Here is a 23,021-nt window from a genome sequence, read left to right on the forward strand (position 1 = left end):
TAAATCGCTGTGTGCTAATGAAAACATTCTCGTATCTGATTTATATCCAATTCCTTTTTTTATTCTCTTTTTTCCTATGCTATGTACGGTCTTTTAGGGTTACTGTGCGGAGTTTTTTTACGTTTTGCATTGCCTTCAGATATATTTCCGTTCCTTCTTTTTTTATTTAGGAAAGCCTCACCTCCAGTCTATTATGGCGGGAAGACGCTATTTGTCAGAGGAAGAATACCCTCGTATGGTTAGTGAACCATTTACTAACGCAAATGAGAGTACTGATTCATTTTCTAAGTTAGTTTCTAAGTTTCTAAAAGTTAAAAAGTGATACTTCTTTGTGCTTCGAGATTTACCACACTCGTTTTCATTTTAAATTGTGTTACTTCTTACTGTAAATAGTCTTTATTGTGTTCTTTTTATTAATTTTAAACTTTATTGATGGATTTTATCAATTGAAACTTTGGAATAATTTGAATAGCGCTTCCGAAAATTATTTTAGAAGATCAGCAATTTTTTAAGTATATTTTCATGTAAAATAAAGAAAAAAATGTTTTAAGGGCTAATTTTAACATATATAATAAGAGCTCAAGTAATAATCTAAAATGATACCAAAAATTACGATGCTAGAAGCGAAACTTTTGTTCTTCTGATTTTTGTTATAAAATTAGGCTTAGCGATGCAAAACCTCCGTCCTGTACGATGACTGCCTTCGATTCTCTTTTGTCCCGCACGAGCGTCTTAAAGATGCGCCTTCGCGAAAAGGTTAATTAACTTATGATTACTATAAGAGTGAATCAGTCAGTTAATTTGTGAACAATAAATGAATATTTATTAAGAATTTGAACAATGACATAAATAAAATGGAATCATTCTACTACATGAACGGTTGTAATATTTAAAAGTTACCTTTTCATCGAGTCGAAGTCTTCGATCATTCTCTGACAGCACTTTAACTAGAGGCAAAAGATCTTTAACGTATCGGCACATTGGACCCGTGCTGACGTAATCCTCGAATTGTTCTCCAGCTTCAGGCCAGTGTCCCTTGTTCGAAATCACACCTGACAGAAGATAAACAGGTAGGAAATTCATTGATGAGAAAATGAAAAGGTCTATTGAATTATCATATATCAAGTGAAGATAACAGTATCCCAACATATGTAACAGATGCTCGGCAATTCGAAATATAATTATTAAAATTTGAATTTTATCTGAGGTTAACTGGAGAGATTTACGATGTTCAAAGGAAATGTTGCTATCATTTTCTTCTTTTAAAGGTAAGCCTGAAATTTTCTTTTTGAAAATGGAAAGCTAAATTCTATTAAATAAATAAATAAATAATTTTAGTTGCTTTTTAACTGCGGTTTTTACTTTACCCCGCCCAAAGTTTTTAGGAAAACTTATTCAGTTGTTGATTTAGATTCCTTTAAATCCTTCTACATTCGCAGTTTCAGTCGAAGTTTTCACAAGTTTCAAAATTCTAATCACTTAGTTCTAATTTTTATTATGTCGATTAATGGTACCACATCTACTCCATCTTTGGCCCTGCCTTTTCATTTGAGGTCTATTGTTTATTTGGCTTTATGCTCCATCTTTAAGACGAAACGTTTTTTGCTTTTTAAAGAACAAGGATCTATGCCAATCTTCCTTGAAATTGATAGAGCTTTATACAAAATCTATACCAACCAAAGGAGTGTTTTACACTATTTGATATAATATTTATAATTTCATTTAAATTTGTCATAATGTGCATTTTCTAGTAATTTTTTTAATTTTTATTTCCGTTCAATTTACAAGAAATTTTTACCTTTCTTACCGAATGTTTTCGTGATGTAACTGGAAGCACATCTGGCTAAAAATAGAAAAGTTCGAATCCCGACGAGAGCGAAGCTGATTTTTCACCTTTTATGGTTCCAAATAATTTCAGAAAGGCTCCGCAACTGGCGCACGAACTAAAAAATGTGGTGGACAATAATCCTTCACCATCTAGATTTGGCGACTCCTAACTGACCTTTAAGAGGGAGAGATTGTGAGAAATTTTCTCCTACCTTACCTCGTGTTTTCATATGTAACTGGAAGCATGTCCAGGTAGGAATCGAAAGATACGGAGCCCGAATCTAGGCCAGGACAGCGCTAAATTTTCTTGTTTCCCGCATCGATAAAGTACTAATGACTATACACGTTTCTATTTATAACTATAAGGTAATTTTTATTATTTAACAGTATGTCTATATATCCATTTCATCATTACAGACATGGTTGAATATAAATTTATATAATAATTTTAAATCAAATGCTTCAGTTCAATGCTGAACAGTTTGATCAATGCTGGTTTAAGCATTAATTTAATAGTCAGCTTTAACCACTTCACTGTTTACCCCGAGAAGGACTCCTCCGCTCGAAATGCTTCTTCAGTGTAACGGCAAACTCTCGTCGGGGTGAAATGTGGGCTGGAATGTGACCCCGAGATAGATTCGTCGCATAGTATTTTCCCAACCAACCCCCCACCCCCAGAATGAATGGAAGATGAAAAAAATCTGATGTGTACACCACATGACTTCCCTGTACGGAAAATGAAATTAGACGCATTTTTTCTTGCATTTCATTAAAACTTATTGGATTGAATTAAACCTACTTCGCCGATAGCGGATAAACCACATGCACTCTTTAAAATTCACTATATTTGCTTACCATAGCGACTATCTGGCGCTAGATTCACTTAACAGTCTTATATTTCGTTCATATTATAACTCAGAATGCACAAAATTAATATCACTTGAAGAATTATCTAATCGTTGCACATGTTCTATTCAAATACTGTAATAAATCTAGAACGATGTATAGAAGAAATTAAGCAAACAAAACAAAAAAGGAAAGTGTTTCACTGACGATTCAGTATTTCTGATTCAATTAATTCAGTTCTCACATCGCGACAAGTCAAAAATACATAAAAACTCAAAATATCTATATTAAAAATTACGAAGTAAATCTTAAACACGTATTTCCTTGAAAAAATTCCAGAAAGGATTAAGCATGATTTCATTTACAATAATAAATGAAGGCGTTATCTTTGTTGTTGCAAAGCTTAGTCTCTCTAGATTGGCAACAAATCCACTATTCTGCTGTTTCAAATGTAAACAATCAATGGCCGCGATAAAAAAAAAGGCTTAGCGGCACTTAAACAACTTTAAAATTGTTGATAATTCTAAACATATTGCCTACAGATTTACTAAAGACATAAAAACCTTAACCAGAAGATAAGAACAACATAATTCAATAATTTTTAAAGCAAAAAAATGCACAATTTACAAACATATAAGAGTAAAGAAATTGAGATCACTGAGCCGGGTAATAGCGTTGATACATATATAAATATATTTATATCCGTTTTGTGCGGCCGATTGCAACCAAAATACGAGGTACACATCTACATGTTATAGAATTCCTATATGCAAAGTTTCAACGTTCTGAGGCTACTCTTTCTTGAGTTATGCGAGATACATACGTACGTACGTACATACAGACACCACGAAAAATTCTCCTCAGAATTCATTTTAAAGCAGTTTTATAATTTTTTTGGAGGAAACGAGTCTTTTATTTTGTCCTTACGTACGGATGTCACACAAAAACATCGTTAAATTGCATTGGATAGCGGTCAAAATGAATATTTTCGTTGAAATATGCTGTCTGAATCTTTTCGCGATTACTATACTTCCTTTTTACTTCGTACAAGGAAGTAAGAAAAGGTGACCGATGGCTTATTTGTCAGGCTCTTTCCACACGGCAGGGTTGCATCAGGATAACAGCGGAACTGTATCAGGAAAAGCAAAGGACCACCGAGTGCATACTCCCTTAACACACGTCTCTTGGGATCCACAACAACCAAAGGACCTCTAGCAACAACTTCCTCCCTTCTATTAATATCCCACCTCTTGAAGGTTTGTGTCCATAGATGCCACAGAATGAAGATGGGATGCGAATGCTTCCTCCCAAGTCGTCCCCAATACCAATAACTCCTCCAGCTGCTGCAATGATGGTCGCTTCACCACCTAAAAAGAAACAAGAGAATATAAAGCTGATAAAAACAGAAAATCTTATTTACGAAAACAGACACATTATTACTGGAATGACAGAAGTTACTGTTTACCAACAGTTAACTGGAATAACGAGACACTTCAATTTAAAAATGTGTTTCAGGGTCTAATAAGATCAGCTGCTTCATGTGGAACTAAATGGGATGTCTCGGTTATAATTACAGAGTTCCGTCAAAAGAACCTCAACAGAAACTGATTGCTTCTTGCATGCTGACAGTATATGGAATCCATTTCTTAGTATCCTCATGGTTTCTTAAATGAAAATCGATATTCTGCTGATTTGTCAAGGATGGCATTTAATTCTTGAAAAGGACTGTAGAGCTTAGAGAGTCATTAGGTTATTTTGAAGCAGGAGATGAGAAAAATGTGCTATGTCCTCGCAGGGACACGAACCTAGACCTTTCAAATACGCGCCGAGTGTGCTACCGTTACGAAGACGTGCTGGAATCTGTCTCATGTAAGAGATATAAGATATGAGCACAGTACAAATCTTTACAGAATCAGTGTGTATTACTATTAAATGTAATTATTATTAGTGTGTAACACTATTAAATGTAATTATTATGTGTGTATTACTCAGCATTACTATTAAATGTCAGGTAATTTATTTCAGTGTGTCCATAGCTTTGTTCAGTCGATTCGATGCTACCAATCTGGATAGCCTTTGATTTCGAGTTTGTTTTTCATTTCAGCATCAACAACGACTACTGGCAACCTTTGTTTGTTGGAAATTCTAATGTTACTATTCAGAGATGTTACCTAAACATCTAAATGCATTATCACATCAAAATAGAGGATTCGGTCTTTCTGGCAACTATTATCCAACTCTGGTGAAATGATGAAAATTATTCTGCGAAGAATTATAAATACAATTTTTCTATTTCGTACCATTAGTCAAGTATATGGTCTTTGGTTATGTCCGGGTTATGTCCATCTTGTGCTTGATGAAAAGTAGAAAACATATTGCAGTCTGTTACATATTCGCTTCTGGAATATCAGTTTAGTTTCTATGCAATCGCTACCGTGGTCGATTAACCATGGTGGTCACTTTGCAACATTCGTTTTGATTTAGACAGGAAAAAATTCAGAAAGGGTTCTTTGGGATTACGCCCAAGCTTAGTTTTTTTCCGAAACTGCTTTGTTAAAAAAAAAAAAAAACGCAATTTGCTTGCAAAAGTTGTAGTTACCAATCTCACTTGTCTGGCAATGGTGAGCAGAAGCTCAAGATATATGACATTGTCACATGTATAAAATTCATATGACATATCTTGAAAGGACACTGTTCTGAGCGATTTATTATAAGCGCGTTATTGTTTTTAGAACAGAAAGGAGAAATAAGCATTTAAAAAATGGCAAATATTGCAAATTAAAGTTAGAATTTTATTTTACATATTCTTTACCTCAGTGCTCCGCAACCGGTGTGCTGCGGCGCACTGGTGTGCCATAAGTAGGATATAGGTGTGCCGCAATCAAATACATGTATTGGACATTTTGCAATTTTTTATCATGTATTTAATACACAATGACATTTTTTTCTTAATAATGTCTATTTTAAATGTTTTTATATATTTCACTGTTGTGTGGTTGTGTGTGTGATTGTAAGTGTGTCAGCATTTGAATTTTTTTCGGCACTTCCTTGATAACTCGGAACTCTTTGGTGTGCCACGAAATTCCAGAAAGATTTTTGTGCGTCGCAGGTGAGAAAAGGTTGCGGAGCACTGCTTTACCTTACATACACAAGATGATTAAAAATTATGTGGCTAAAGTGTAAGGTAATTAGAGGGAATCAAAAAAATCAGATTCCGTTATGTAGTGTGTGTACGGAATGCCTCTTTGAGGTAGTAAAGGACGCTGTTGAGATTGGTAAATAATCCTGCTGGCGTAAATCGTTATTTCTATAGAGATTTCGAGAGATTTGCATCGCTACACGAATGCAGAGTTTACTGACATGCATTTTATCTAGAAGGCTTGAATAAAATAGAGCAACTGTTCAAAGAAGTCACAGAGAATTATTATTCAAGAGTACCTTGTTTAAGCAGCTACTTTATATCCGTCCACAGCCCTACAGATGAAAAGCATATTTTTTGCAAGTTCATTTAGCGAGCCCAAGCTCATGTAGCGATGCATACCACTTGAAATCAGTAAGAAAAATGACGATTTACAGAAGCAAAGCTGTTTTACCTATTTCTCAACCGCAATAGGTATTTACCCTGCGCCACTTCAATGCTCAATTTTCGAACTCGTATTCCATATTAAAATCTGCCCATTTCTGTCCCCTCTATTTGCCTTTACATTTTCATCAGATATTTTGAATCACCCTGCATATACACTCATTGCCATAAAGATTTGCGCACCAAGAAAAAAATGTCAGAATGAAACGAAATTTTACATATGTAAGTACTACTTTGATATAAGTAAGTGATTAGAAAATCAAATAAAAAAGGATCATTTATTTCAGAAAAAAGTACACATGAACGGAAGTTTTAGTACTTTGTTGGATCATCTCTAGCGCGAATGCAAGATGCGATACGAGTGGGCATTGAGGCATACAAGTTCCGTATGGTGTCCTAGGACATCTCGTTCCACAATTCCTGTAAACGTGCCTCTAGTTCGGCCAATCTTGTAGGCTGCCCAACCTGCCGTTCCAAATGATTCCAGATATGCTCGATTGATGACAAATCTGGACATCAAGCAGGTTAGGTAAGGGTGTTAATGTGGTGGAGGCAGTCATGTGAGATCCGTGCTGTGTGTGGCCGAGCATTGTCTTGTTGAAAACAGGCTCCTGGAAGCTCTGCCAAGAATGGCAACACATGTGGCTGAAGGATGGCATGGACGCACCACTGTACCACTCAATATTAGAGGTATCATAAGCAATGGCACTAATACCATCATACCAACCGTGGGAACGGTGTGTCGCTGTAAAGCGAAGGCAAGATTGAGGCGTTTCCCACGTGGCCTCCACACACGAACACAATTGTCAGCACTGGTCAAATTGAATCCAGATTCGCCGCAGAAGACGACCTGGTTCCATTCCGTTAAAGTCCAATCCTGTCGTGCGCGACACCACTCCAAACGGAGGCGTCGGTGGGTGGGTGTCATTGGTAGCACACGTAATGGGCGCCGTGATACAAGATGCCCATCAAACCAGGCGGCTTGCGATGGTTCGGGAAGACACAGAGACACAGGGGCGTGCGTGGCGTATGATGTGATGGTCTTCTCGACGACTGGTCTGTCGAGGGCGTCCTGAGACTAGTCTCCGTGTAAAAAACGTCTCTTTTGTCCATTCCAACATTTCCTCACAGTAAAATCAGAACGGTCTACCTGACGAGCTATTTGCCGAGCTGACCACCCAGCTTCCATCATGCCGATGATTCATTCCCTCTCGAACTCTGACAGCTGCTGTTATTGGTTTCGATGGCGGCGTAATGGCATGTCTACCTCAGCGTTTCCTTATAAAAGATTAAATACACTCAAACAAGCTCTGCTTACCAGTTTTATGCTCCAAGAAGAACGAAGTTCAACGCCCTCTAGTGGCATTACGCAATGCGTAATCACGCTGCTCTGATAATCATTTTCATATCTACCCGACATGTATCTTCATGCCAAGTTTCGTTACGATCCCACAATTATTTCTTGGTGCGCAAATTTTTATGGCAATGAGTGTATATACAGAGAGAGAGAACTTTGGAACTTTGTGGTTATACTGGTCACTGCAGAAAACAATATTCTGCTGTTGCCAGTTCCTGATATAGTCCCATGTAGGGCCTGAAAGCGAAGAATCCTGAATGTAAGGTTCTCCCGTGGAGATGAAAATGTGTGGAGATGAAAGAGAAAGAGAAAAACAGATGCATTCATATATACATACGCACGCACATTCTTCGACACAAAGTATCCATCTTCCGCCCGCAAAAATAAAATTCGTAATAAAACATGATGCAATTGCATACGCATTTATCTCTGCTTTTGGAAAGAGAAAATATTTGTTTTTAATAGACGTTATAAATACATGGAGATAATTAAAGCAAAATTAGGAAGCCGTGATATTACTAATTTTCGCAGGACAAACATCGCGTCGAATCACAAATTTGCAAAAGAAGCATATCAAATGTGCTTACAATATTTACAAATACAGGTGCATATGCACTTTAATATTGCGATTTTTCATTTTTAAAGAAGGAAAATATATCTTTATGTTACTCAGAGCAAGAACTTGTAGGTCAAAAAATAACTTAAATTAACTTTTGATACTACTATTTGGAACAAAATGCCGTTCATTTTTCTCTTTTCTGAAATATTATATTATATATACATTACAGTTTTTCACATTAGCAGAAAACTTTGCAATTACGAGTATCTTTTGTTTATAAAAATAAAGTTTTGAATGCAAAAAAATACAGATGTAAACGACTAAATGCATTTTTGCGATTAAAGATATTTACAGTTTTGAAATATTACACAGGTCAGAATTTTTATTCATGAGTTCTTGTGAATTTTTATTTAACATTTTTTTGAATTTGTTATTAGAACTTTATTCTTGTAGAACATTTCAATAAAGCGTCTTACTGTAAATTATTGATTGTTGATTTGAAAAATTGCGAATACCAAATAGAAAATCTGTTTTTATTATGTGGATCAAGGAAGATTTTTGAACTTCCAATTTTTTAAATCTTCTAATTGAGATTATCTTCTGCTTAAACACACTTCTTTCCACTACGGTTGAACATATCGGGCATAGCTGCAAGTGTCAACATATTGTTACGAAATATCCAGCCGCGGTAAGATAGCTTCACCGCAAGGCAAGTTTAGGGTTGCCAGAAAATGGCAAGAGAAGTCATGGTTGCCATATTTGGCTAGAGATCGCATATTTGGCGACAATATTGGCGATATGCCATAGACGGATAGAGAGCCTCCAGGAACGAATTCTTACTGGTTTAGCCCAGAATGTTCTCGAACACGAGCCAAAAGCTATATAATGACAAAAACTCCTGCTGGTATGCGGAGAGTCAGTTAGTGTCTCGTCTAGCGAGCTGATAGTCAGTCAGTGAATACCTAGTCTAGTCAGTGAGCTAGTGTCTCGTAGTCTAGTGCCAAGTTGGTCGTCGAGTGTATCGAGAAAGTCTCTTAGTGCATCGCATACATACATTTATGAAAAAATACTTCGCCGAGTTTTATCCTAGAGTATGTTGAGCCAGCACCTCCTGAATACAAGGCCACGGCGCGTTACCCAGGAGGAGGTGTGACGTCAATGTTAGCAGGGATTGCATTTCTTTAACTCTCCCCACTCAGGTATGTGGTGGGTGGATTTTCGAAGTTTTGACGGTCACTCGGTCACTAGGCTTTCATAAGAACAGGTGACATTCTCTTTTATTTTGTAGATATTTTAAGACTATTCCACTTAAATTATATTTATATTATTTGTTCTTCAAATGTTTTATATGGTTTACACTTGCTGTGTACGCAACTGCAAAGGCAACTATCCAAATGGTTCAAAAGTATAGGCTTCCTTTTTTCCGAAAGAGAAACAATTGTTAAACAAACGGATAAATGCGATTCATAGAAAGAATTTCAAGCCAACAAAATTTTCGAAGGTAAGTTGCTTAAAATGAATGCGTTTATACTCATCTGTGCTTAAAAAAGTGCTTCTGTGTTAAATATATTATAATTATCATAAACTAGAGCGAATACATACATTTATAAAAAAGTAAGCGTATTTAATCTTATTGCAAGTATAGTAGTGATTATATGAATATGAGGACTTAATCGTACTATTAATTTAATTTATAGTAGATAGTATTGTTTATCATCATGCTAATCGTTCAAACTGCATTACATGGCATTATGTATTCCCCCTTCACTTACATGTATAGTGCTATATTAATGCAATTTTTATATGTGTATACATTAAAGTTCATGAATTTTTTTAATTATGTGTTAATTTTTTAATTTTTACATATATATATATATATATATATATATATATATATATATATGTTAATATTTTCAATTTTATATTTTGTATAGGAAAGCGATTTTTATCAAGCAATGTTTTTTGCAAAGAAATCGAATATATTGTCATACATATAGACGCATGCATATACATATATATGTATATACAATATGTAAGTTAAATGTCATGTGTAAATGTACAGTGCTGTCTTTAGAAAGAATTTAAATTGTAGCCTTTATGAAATATCATGCCATGCATTTTTATTTGACGAAATGCAGTATATGATAAAAAAAAAAAAAAGTAATATTTATCGTTCGCCGTTTATAGACAGTTTTAAATAAATCTGAATTGATAGCAAAGACAATTTGGATGATTTTCCTCTATTCGAACAATCCTTCCTCTTTGAGTTAACTGAATTGAAAATAAGCATGTTCATATTATCTAAAGAATTTCTGTATTGATTGTTTAGAATTGTAATGTATAATTTAGTGCAGCTTAATATTTTAGTAGTTTTATTCGACAGTAATAATGCAATGATAATTGTCTTTTTCATTTGTTGTGTTCAATATCCCAGTTTAGGATTTGTTACATTTACATTCCACATAATACTGCTAAATCATGTTATAAAATTTCCCTGTAGAGATCAGAAGTTTGCTATTTAGATCTATATCATACCTCTATCAGAGGTTTGATTTTTGCTATTTATAATGCAAAATAATATATAATTCTCTCTGTGCAAGTAATGTCTCATAATTATGAAAACTTATTTAAATCGTTGCAAGCTTAGTGTTATTTTTTCAAATATGAGTATTATTCGGCGACATGTGTCAAAAATAAGCTATATCACTTATCAAAGATGTTTATTAGTCAAGGCATAAATTGTGGTAAGTATAATTACAACGAGCTTTGACCAATAAACATCTTTTATTAATTATATTTGTCTTCAGTTAATGATTTTATGTTGCTACATGATTCCATGTAAAATAGCTTCCTAATTTAAATGAGTTAGGATATATCTTAGTTTTTTAGGATCTATATCCATATCCTACTTTCATATCTTAAATCTTCTTTTTGTTTTATTATTGTGTACAAATAAAATTCCCATTCATTAAGTGTGAAGTTTCTTTCGTTAACAAGAGTTTCTCAGCGATTAAATTTGGTAAAATCAGTAATGATAACTTTTAATGACATTAAAAATTCTAGTTATTTGTATCGAAAACATTCTAAAAATAAAAATCTCAGTTCTTCACATTCTAGTAAAAACAAGGTATTTTCCAGATTTTATAAACCATGAGAATTAAATATGAAAATTTAAGTTCAGTTTATTTATAAGCCTATCAAATGGATATTTAAGAAGGCATCCTTAAATTTAGAGAGGACGAAAGTATCCCTACTGCAATGACGTCACGAACTGCGCGCTGTGGCCTTGAGTTACGTTCTAGGGGATGTTGGTTGAGCTCCGGGAACAACTGAACCGAGTCGAGAGCTCCGACTCCTAGAACCGAGTCGAGACTCTTATGTATTGTTGAGTGCGTCGCGAGTTGTAGCGTGGAGAGTCTCGAGAGTACGTAGAGTTCCGAGAACGACTGAGCAGAGTCGGAAGGTGTACTCTTGTGCTTTATCGTGAAGCTGTCTTCACCTTTATAGCCTGATAGTCTGAAGGCTGTGTCGCTGATTGTTTCAGCGTGTTTATAATAGTTCTTCAAAGACTGTAAACGTGATTGTGGATCTGTCTTTTAATACTGGCTAATAAAAAGTGTTTTGATACTTCATCAAGTGTCGTCGTTATTCACTCCAAATCCACGAACCCGTACGTACATAAGAAGAAGAAAAATATGTTACAATATGTTACCATCAAAACGAAAATTCTTACCTGAGCTGCCTCCGACGGTTCTTCTAAGGTCGTAAGGATTTTTAGTTCGACCAAAAGCTAGGTTAGCAGTCTCCCACCACATACATAATTCCGGAACATTTGTCACTACGACCGGTATAGCTCCGGCTTTCTTATACAAAGCGGCTGTATCTGAGTCTGTTTCTGCTGTCCTGTCTTTATGCCGAACTTGGCCGCAAGCCTGAATGAGACCTAAGAATAAAGGTGGGTTTAAATTATCATTTGTCTCATCATGCACTTACATAGGCAATATTTACATACATTAGGAGAGAATATTGCACAAGAACAATACAAAAGAACGAATAATATTTTGAATTGCCAGGAAGTAACCTCCTGTCTTTAATCTGTTGCAAGTAGCGAGTGTCAGAATTAGCAGTGGGACGTCCGTGAAAAATATTTAATTCTTTCTTTGCGTAAAAGATGTCGAAGTGTCACCTTAAAATAATACTAATTGTTACAAAGATAGAATATCAGTTTGGTATCCACGCTCTTCTTGTGATCATGGTTGATGACTTTGAATGGAAACTATACTACTTTACAATGTTTAATGATGTACAATACTTCCTGTACTCCTTACAAGGAAGTAAAAAAACTGTTAACAGTTTTGGAAGTGATAGTTTTGATAGTTTATATTGTTAAATCGGCATATAATGTGCTATTCTTTATAAACCAAGAAGCGTTGGCATTAGACTTTATATTTTATGGAGATTTGTTTTTTCAGCATATGTCGATAAGGAGAAGATGTAAAGTAAGACTGAGCGGATTATTGTTTTATATATCATTTAATTTTGAAGAGAAAGACTTCTATATCCTCCAGGAAGAGTCTTAAGTTAGCTATGGAAATATTAAATTTATGTGTGAATAAGGAAACATTTAACTTGTAGAGTCATTAGATTTTTGATGCTGGAGACGTGAAAAATGAGCAGTGTCCTGGCCGGGATTCGAACCTGGACCTCTCGAATACGCACCGAGTGTTCTACCGTTGCACCACGAAGACATGCTGGAATGAGGAAGAAAAAATCTTATATGATCTCCTTTTCAAGGGAGACTGGGGATTAGAAGACCCAGTCGCCAGAACCTGGAGGTGAGGAATTATTGTGCACCCCCTTTTTTAGTTCATGCGCCATTGCACAGTTGTTAGGTTTTTTTTTTAATACTGAAGACGTGAAAATGAGCAATATCCTCGAATTTGGATCTTTTCAATGCACGCTGAGTGTGCTACCGTTACACTACGAAGGCATGCTGGAAGGAGGGAGAAAATGTCTTATAAACTAATCGTCTGCTAATAAACGGCCATACTATGTACTTTTTAAAGAATATACGTCTGAAACTGGAAATGATAAGAGTTCAGAATTCTGTGTTTATATTTTTGTGTGTTGAATGGAAGTTAAGTTCTTTCTAAGCTAATTTATTATATAAAATTAGTATATTAATTCTAGTAAACGGCTACCATACATATATCCATGTTTAGCAAATTTGATAGATATATAATATGTCTAAAGTGGAAATTAAAATTCTAGCTATTTAAAATTTTCAAACGCATGTGCCCCCAATTAGTGAATTTTAAACTGAATTCAGAACCAGAAATATTTGTTTCGCTATTGCTATTTTCTTAGGGTACTTAGCTACTATCTCAGGTATCAAGAAGAACAACGATCAGATGATTTTTATAAATTCAGAAATAATGTTTCGAAGTTTTTAAAGAGACGGCTAAATAAAATAATTGATCAAATAGTGTAAATTATTAGACATTTCAGAACGAGAAATAAAAAAATCAACTTTCGACTTGAAATAACGAAGTTTCCACTTTGTTAGCTTGATGCGACAAAATCTCTTTACTTCATTCGTGGCTTTTTATTACAAGAACTGCTTTTGTTATCTTTTAAAACATTTGAAAATTTTATTTTTAATATTTAAACTACGTTACGAAAACGTTATTATGTGCTTTTTAATTGTATTTTAATTTTGTATGACATTCATCTATGAGGCACTTTGAGTCGGGTCTTTTTTTTAACATCCTGAAATTTATGCATTGTTATATCTTACGTTATATATTCTGTAATATGTCTGAAAATATTTGTTGATCATATGTGTTTTAAAACATTATTATTAGCTAGATATTCGGCTTATACACGAATTTTAAAATTTGCAACAAAACCTTTTCTTTCGTCTTACACATGAACTCGCTTATATTTGGAAATATACAGTACTTGATTTTAGTATTGCAACTTCCCGAGCTAATTTGAATTATACTAAAGTCTTGAGCAGATCCTTGAGTCATAAAAGTTATTTAATATCGTAATTCTACGAGGCAATGAAAACGAATAAAACCTTTTAATTTAAATTTTCTTCAGAATTAATTTCTAGTTAGTAGCAACATTCATTTAAACTTTATTTCTATTTTTTCTGCAAATATTATATTATCCCTTCAGAAAACTTGTCATTGAGTTAAACATCTAATTAATTATATTTTTAATTTTCATTCTAAATAACTAAAAATTCCGTTTTAACCAAATTCACTTCTACAAATTTCTTTTATACTTTTCCTTTGTTTAGACAATAATCTCAATGCATAATTTGAAGCCAACATGAGAATATTTGTATCCTATAAACATTCACATGCGACTTACAATTAACAAAAACCAAGTACCATATGTAAAATCGCTCCATTTGTCGATATAGGATGATAAAATATGTGCAATAAACCTTTCGTTTGCAAAGGAATTACTCATCATCTTACCTTTCACACCGATGGCTTCTTTGCAACTGAAAGGCACACCTAGCAAAGGAGTGTCTCGTGCGATGTCTTTCTCAGATTTCTGTCCACTGGCCAAAAAGCGGTCCACTTCAATAGCGTCGTTGAGGGCGTCCACGTATCGCTCGTCGACGACGGCGTTGATGATCGGTTGAACTAACTTGATCCGCATAATATAAGCTTTCATCACCTCTTGGCAAGTCAGCTAGAAAATAATAAACGAAAAGTCAAACGTAAGAAGAAAGAAATGATCTCGGTGAGCGAATGTAATGTAATCCATTGAATATATGAAATAAACACACTGCAGACACATTTCTTAGGACTTGCTTGACTTTTTTTATCTTTCTCACTTTCATGGCAGTTCACCCATTTCAAACTGCAGAAAGGAATTATTTAGAATTATACATACGCTCTGCACTATATATATTTAGCATGCCATTATTGTAGAATAGAAAATACTTTCCAAATACCCTTTTCTGCAAGTAAGAGTTTTTACTGAAACTGAAAGCATCATATTTATTAATTTAGTAATCCTCATAGTAGAACTTAACACTGTTCTTCGAGACTATCTTTAGATTTGCAGTGATTGAATTAGCAGCAGGCACCTGAAAATAACTTGGCTTTCATGAGGAGCAGTCAGATCCGATGCCATACATTGTCAAAAGTCTTGCCGTACAATTAGAAGAAAGGAGAACTCAAAGACTTTACACAACGATCATAAGCCATACGCTATTAAGAAGGCTTTTAATTCAGTGCAGTAGCTTGATGCACTGGTAAAGTTAACTGTCATTTTACTAAAGAATAGCAATAAAAATTTGACCAGCAGTGCGACATTATGGAAACAAGCCGCATTTGTCCATTCTGAGAAAATTCTCTACTCTGTCGTTCATTATCTCAGTAAATATAATATCTTAAGTATTCGCTAACGACTTCGCTTGCTGACCTTTGAATAACGAATGAATTGTGTAGAGACCTTGGGAATGACAATAAGCAGAAAATAAAAAATGTTTAACATGCGAATTCAATTTATAACAAAAATGGCAAAAACAGTGAAGTTCGGCCTGCCTTAAAAGTCCTAGAAGTCGTTAACAGTATTTAAACTACTCAACCAAAATATCACAATTTCACAAACTGCAATTTTCTAGTATCGTCACTAACGCCCCATTAGTCTCTGTCTTTTCCGCCTTAAAAACAAAACGTAATGTCACCAGGTATAAACAGCTTGTTGAAATGAAAAGAAAATATCAAAGTTCTTTTTTTCTTACTTCTGATGTCCTGCTATTACGTAATAGCCATTTTTGCGGTTACACATAGGCGTAGGAAGACGGGTGCGGCGTGCACCAAGTACCGGCTCTGAGGGGATGAAAAAAATTGCCGGTTTTGCACTAATCACCATTTTATTACATAGATTAACATGTCGAATAATTTACGTGGGCTTTTACAATCGCTAATTGCAGCCAATTGCGGGTGAACGATGTGATGCTGTAATGATTTAGCATTATTATGTGTTCTGCCTCATTTCTTTTGAATTGGTTTGGTGTTCAAGCAAATAAACAACCGGTTCTGGTGACTCATCGTCTCATTCCTGCCACAAAAATCATTCACCTTAAGTCGTTCTGTGCAGCAAGATGATGTTTTAATCTCGAGCATCCTAATAATATAGTCAGCGCAGAAGCATTTTAGACAGTAGGATGGGAAGATATTGTCCATTAGCTCGCAGAACCGACTAAAAGGTAAAACGTATGTCTATCACAATCTAGCACATTACTCGTGTCTACTTAAGAGCTACGTAGATACAACTGTTTTTGTTTACTTTAGGACCGTTCTACGAGCGAACGGACAATATTTTCGCATCCCACTGCTTAAAACGTTTCTGCGCCAACTATACCTCATTATGAGTAACATTTTGTCGTATTGCAACTTATTATTTAAAAATGAATCAGATTTACACTACTAAGAGTATCCATCTTTGAGTCGATGTAGAAGTTTTTATTCTATTATATGGTACTTCGCTTCGTTTATAAAATCATTCTTCTCTTTTCCTTCTACGATACTGATTTTGGTAAGTAGAGTTTTGAGTTTTTAAAATAAAATAAATCCACTATTATATTATTTTCTCACTAGATACTATAATGTACATAAAGTACTGTGGTCCTCTAAAAGTACTGTTATTTCCTAACCCTTTGGTGGTTTCCTGAGTTAAAAAAGTGTTTTTTACAAAATATCTATCTGTATTAGTGCGTGTATGTATGCCTGTACATAGTCCTAATTAATTAATTTGTTAAGTTTTAAGAACCAAACATTTTTTGCAAAATAAAATATAATGTAATACTGCTAACGTTTTTCAAAGCAAAATGGACTTTTTTCATATTTCAGATACACGATTATGAAGCGACAGCGTCCAAGTGCAGCACAGTAAAGAAAAAATAAAAGGCATAAGTTTTAGAAGTTCATCCGTTGACCAACTCGATGCTGAAATTTGTTAAACCTTCGACATTAACTTCAAGTGTGGAAGAAGACGTTGCAACATTATCTCAATCCGAGAATGAAGTTGGAATTAAAGAAAAATTTAATAGAAATCGTAAAAGTGAAGAACAGATTAGAGAAGACATTCAGGAAGAAACTAAGAAACTGAAGAGCTAAAAAATATTATAACTTCAAAGATAATCATAATGAAGAAGAAAATAAATTAGAAAAAAGCGCATCAGACAAAGAGGAAGAAGAAGGAGCATATTATGAAGTAAGTAATAGAAATACTTTTTTCTAACATCTCTGCTTGGCCTTTCTCTGTTATAGATAATCTAAGCGTTGACTTAATTCAAAGAGGAAGTGAAGTGCTTCAAAGCAAAGACAGACCGTTTGTTTCAGTTAATAAATAAGAGAATAAGAATAAGACGAAGGGTGCTAACCGACAGTTGATGTCTCATTGGTTCTATATCAGCGAAACAATTTCGGGACAAATCTGAGAACCTCGATGGCATGCTCAGTTAAAAATCAAAGCATTGTTTTTGTTGTAGGCTCTTTGGTACACATGCAAGTTTGAGTAATACATCAAAAATTGTAATTGGTTAACAAGTTTGATGAAAACTTAATCCTAACGTTCCCAGCCATGAAACCTCAGAAGAATATGAAGCTTGTTTTGAAAAATAGAATTGTCTAATTGCCAATAGAACAACTGAGCTAGTTAGTCGGACAGCTGCTGAAACATAAAAAAAAAAAAAAAAAAAAAAAAAAAAAAAAAAAAAAAAAGAAATGGAGAGATTTTTGAAAACAATCTTCCATTCCGCGGCTACAGAGAGCATATGTTAGCAAAGAACAAAGGAAATTTTCCACAGCTGATTGGACTTCTATCAGAATATGATTCTCTCCTAAGAGAACGCTTAAGCAAGCTAGAACTGTCAATTCAGTCACAGTCGGTTCAGATATCAACCAGCTATTGGTCTCCCACCACACGAAATGAGTTTATCTCACTTTTGGGTGGAATGGTTAAGGATTTTGACATATTAAAAACACAAAGTATTTTAATATTATCTTTGACAATACACCCGACATCTCGCTCATAGATCACATGAATGAAATCATTCGTTAACACAGAGAACAAAAATGTTGAAATAAAAGAGTCATTTCTAGGAAGTTTTTTTCCGCTGACTGGGAAGAAAGCCGTTGACATAACGGAAGACATTTTAAAAGTTACTGACACGGTTGATCTGGATACAAAGTGCCAAGAACAAGGATATGTCTCTCTCTCAATCTCTTTTGCAACCGTTTCATTATGTGTGAATTTTCTTTGGACAGATTCAGTATTTTTAACAAACGAGACGTATGCATATATACGGTGCTCTACGATCCCCCTGCTCCATAGCTACAGACATAGCATACTGAAGCAAGGGTCATGATACCTGGTTATGCTCCCTATCGCACCTAGCGGTCCAATACTACCCATTTCAAAGGACCAAGGCATTTTGGTTACGGAGTGTAAATTAATTACAATTACATCCACCTCATCGTTAAGAAAAATTAATTAAATAAGAGTAAGAATTCCTTAAAGGGAAAGAAAAGGACACCGTTACGGACTGAAAAAGAAGCTAGTTAAGAGGTCCCCTAGGGATAAAAGTGATGACAGTCTACTGTTTACCTCATGAAAGGGCCAATTAATAACCGTAGTGAGACAAACAAGCTAGAAGTCGAAAATTCAGGAGAGGGAATAACAAGCAGCAAATAGTTACCACCCCCTCCAAAAAATCATACATCACAAAGCTGAAAGACATGTAGTACGTACACATACGTTGTATGTGAGTTAGAGAATTCTGTGGTGATGTCCCTTGGCGCTATTTATACTCGTATTTATATTTTCAACTCCTCATTATTCTAAATTTTGGAAGCTACAACCAGACTGTGAATATTTGTTAAATTAATGTTTACAAATAATTTTGAATTAGGCTTTTATAGAAATTGATGCACATCAGCATAACAATTGTTGCAGTTGTCATGCAATGACCACTGAGCTGTATATATGTCTAACACAACACTGAATTTAATCGATGTAAACTTAAAAATGAATGTGCTTCTACTCTCGAGGAAAGAAGAACCATAACAGTATTAAAGCATTTTTACCTCCTTCTTTCGAATCTTCTCAGCGAGTTCTGTGGCTGGCATGAGAAGAATTTCATCTGTTATTGGTGGCAACTCTGAAGTGCATCCCATAAAGAAACGATATATGACATTAAGGATTTTATCCGAAACCGGACGAGTCAGAGTCAGGATGGCTCTAACAAATCCAGCGAGCACTCCAATCATCTAAAAAGAGAAAAGAAGAATTCAGATTAGACGTAAGGCTTAATGATCGAATAACAACATATTTCCACAATTCAGAGTTTGCAACAAGTAGTCATTGGGTATTCCAAATATAAATAGTAATCATATCATACTAAACAAGTATTAATAAGAGTTATATTTATAAATGAGCGTTCTAAAATTTAAGAAACATAATTATAAACTTCAGTTTATTCGCGTTTTACACTTCCCAAAACGATTAAGCTGAATTCTGGATTTGTAAAATTTAGTTGCTTAAGTATATGTGGAGGATTTTAAAATTGAAATATTCTGTATACGTGAGTAAGAAACCTTAAAGAATTTTCAGCAGAAAATTTCAAGGAAAAAATAAGGACTCCATCTCTAATCATTTTCCGTCTAAGGCTCAAGGAAAATATTAAATATTAGCTAGATGATATGTCAGAAATGTTAATTCATGGAGACTGTTGCAAAAGTATCCTTTTTTGTTGATAAATGCATTATAAAGGATTTATCCTCTGTTTAAGATTAATTGTTCATATGAACACATACGTACTTGTCTAATGACTACAAAATCAGTAGTAAATAATATACAGCTAGCTTGTGATGTAGTGGCTACATAAGTGTTATCTTAATAGGATATTCACAGACAAGGGAAAACAGCTGAGAAAGATTTGATCTATATATATATATATATATATTATTTGAATAAACTAATATTTTTTATGAACAGGGAGAGGTTAAAACCATATAGTAAAAAACTTCAATTTATTATACAGCACGTACGTAAGGATTAACAAAAGGCAATCAAGAATGCTGATAAAAAGACTAATAATAGTACAATTCTGTGAATTTAAAATTCAATTTATTTTCGCAGACGATAAAAGAGGTATGCTTTGACGGAGAGGCAACATTAAATGTTCTAAAAACTGATGTAAAAAAACTGTACGAATAGAAAAATGTTTAACGTTCTATTTTTATAGTTTCTAAAATTTAATATATTTTATTCCATTTAAGTTCTTAATACTAGTTTATGCCTTTATTTCATTTCATTGTTAGTAAAGATTCTTCTTCCATTCCATAATCTATGCTCAGATTTGTTGCATTTTCTCGCACTTTACTGAATTTATCTTAAAAACACTTCTTGAAATAATTAGATTCTTCAAAAAATAAACAAATCCGAGTAAAATTGTAAATATTTTCAAAATCTATTAGTTTAGTTTCGAAGAACTTAATTTTTGTTTCAAGAAATTTTATGAAGTTAAATTCATTTAAAGTGCGGGAAGTTGAAAAAGATTTCAGCATGGATTATGGAATGGAAGAAGAATCTTTACCATTAATGAAATGAAATAAATGCGTAAACTTATACAAAGAACTTAAAAATGGATTTAATAAAATATATTAAATAATACAAAAAAGTAAAATGAATGAGTTTAAATTTATAAAATATTACTAAAAAATTGAAATGAATTAAAAGGTTTCAAAACTAAATGTAAAAATCTAAGACAAAAATAAAAATTAATCGTGGGAAAAAAAGCAAGGATGTCAAAAAATGTAACAGCATTAATTCATAATTGTTCTTGGTGTAGTGAAATTGTCAATTTCCATCCGAGTGTTTTAGAATTTCTTTTCATTTTAGATCTCATTTCACATTTACGTATAACTGATTTCAATATAGAATACATAGAAAGATTTAAGATATACAGTATATAATTATATGGGTATTAATCAGAAACTAGATTATCAGTTACATTTGTTTGATTCGATAACTTTAGATTCTCTTAATAATACCTTCTTATATTTAGCTTAGAGACATATTTCGTGTGCTTTATTAAATCAGGTAAGCCGTTTGTTTTAGGGACGTTATTACGATTTAGAAAGCTATTGCTTTTTTACTTCCTTGTATGGAGTTAAGGAAGCATTGCAATAGCAAAAAAATTTTCGAGTGTCATATTTCAACGGAAATATCCATTTTGACTATTGTTTTTGCATGGAAGGGCAGAATGAAGACCTCTTTACAAAAAGGATTGTAAAATGTACTCAAAATGGATTTTTTTCGGGACGTCTGTAGGTATTTATGTATCTTTCGTAACACAAAAACAATTAGCCTTATAACGTTAAAATTTTGTATATGGGGCTGCTATAACATCTAGCTTGATTCAAGTAAATGCTAAAAGATGAGCTTTGCTTACTGATGAACCAAGCACTACGATCTCCAAACAATTAAGTTCTTTAGTTTCATAAAAACTGAGAAGTTCTTGACCATATATTCACTAAATATTTTTTTATTTATTGTAATAGTGATTAATTAAAACAATGCTAGGCTTGCGTATTTCAGAAAGATGAAAAGCTATGAATTTCACTGTTAAGAGTTTTAAAGTTTGGAAAAAACTGGGAAATAAAGAGATTTAACATATCAGAGGAAACGTTTTCTTAGTGATATTAATAAGAGAATGTAATTGAGAATAACGAATTATAACCTGATTGAAGAATAATCTCATTTTGAAATTATTACAGATATATTTATATCTGAATTAAAGAAGTGAAATAAGAAAACTAATAAATATAAATTGCAAAAGAAAATTAATTAATTATGTATTGTTCATTAAAATAAGCATTGATAAAAGCAAGTTGTAAAATAAATTTAATTAAAATAAGTATAATTTAAAGTAAGTCGTATTAATCAAAGTAAGCATTAATAAAAGTGAACTGTAAAAAAAAAAAAAAAAATAGCGCAGGTAAAACAACTTACTTGATGAATCATTTTCTAACCTTTGAGGGCCAAAATGGCTCCTTTTCAACTGGCAGCTGGAAGAGAAGTCCACTGAGCACGTGTCGCCGAACCTACAACCGAATGATGAGCTCAAAAGAGAGAAACAATCCTATAAAAAGGCATAAATAGGTAAATCTCGTGATAGAGGAACATTCACCCTATCAGTCACTCTCCATAACCTTTAATCTACCCCGGATACCGTTGCACCCGCACTTTGCTATCTGTTAGAGGATGATCGAGTTAGTTTTATCACTTACACGCGTTTAATCACAATGACAATCGCATAATGGAAACTGCAAAGATACTGTAAAGTGTCAGTTTTAATGATACCATTTTGACGGTGGCAGAAACAATAATGGTGTGACGGTATGTTAATGATAATAATCACATAGTAGCCTTGGGCTTGAGATGAGGAATTTTCTGTAGATTAATTGTTCCGTTTAAATTTTGGAATACCGGAAAATATTTTAAAATTCGCACAAGGCACTGAATTGGATTAAGTAAGGCAGCCTCGGTCTGCTATGATTTTGACCACGCAATATTTTTAACAAAAGTTTAAGGAATTTAAATTTTAATACATTTCCTTTAAGAAGGAATTTCCAGTAAATAAATTATTCCTTCAACTATTAAAATATTTCGAATAAATGGGGTTCGTAACATGTGAAGATTCGTCCGCCAAAAGAAGGATTTGTCAATATATGACTCAAGTTATCTTCAGAATGCTACAAAAATGAGATTTGGGGGCCAGACAAAATTAAATTTCATCAAATACAGAATTT

The 23,021-nt window shown here is 33.8% G+C and overlaps 1 protein-coding gene across 2 annotated transcripts in view; it reads right to left on the reverse strand.

The window, feature by feature from the left end:
• The window catches only part of LOC118204636 (fatty-acid amide hydrolase 2-like), a 34,084-nt gene extending 11,701 nt beyond the window's left edge, over positions 1–22,383 (reverse strand). The window contains exons 1-6 of one of the 2 annotated variants that reach the window (XM_035376941.2): positions 22,242–22,383; positions 19,293–19,475; positions 14,664–14,883; positions 11,906–12,115; positions 3,921–4,040; positions 901–1,052 (exon numbers count right to left, since the gene is read on the reverse strand). In XM_035376941.2, coding sequence (XP_035232832.1) covers positions 901–1,052; positions 3,921–4,040; positions 11,906–12,115; positions 14,664–14,883; positions 19,293–19,475 — 885 coding nt within the window. In that variant the 5' untranslated portion in view covers positions 22,242–22,383. Of the gene's footprint in view, positions 1–900; positions 1,053–3,920; positions 4,041–11,905; positions 12,116–14,663; positions 14,884–19,292; positions 19,476–22,221 lie in introns of both variants that reach the window. The other variant, XM_035376940.2, reaches the window with a different exon arrangement.
• Between the last annotated feature and the right edge of the window lie 638 nt (positions 22,384–23,021).

Source organism: Stegodyphus dumicola, chromosome 1, assembly GCF_044657685.1.
Source record: "Stegodyphus dumicola isolate Sdum_Otavi_A_Nest chromosome 1, ASM4465768v1".
NCBI classification, from domain to species: domain Eukaryota; kingdom Metazoa; phylum Arthropoda; class Arachnida; order Araneae; family Eresidae; genus Stegodyphus; species Stegodyphus dumicola.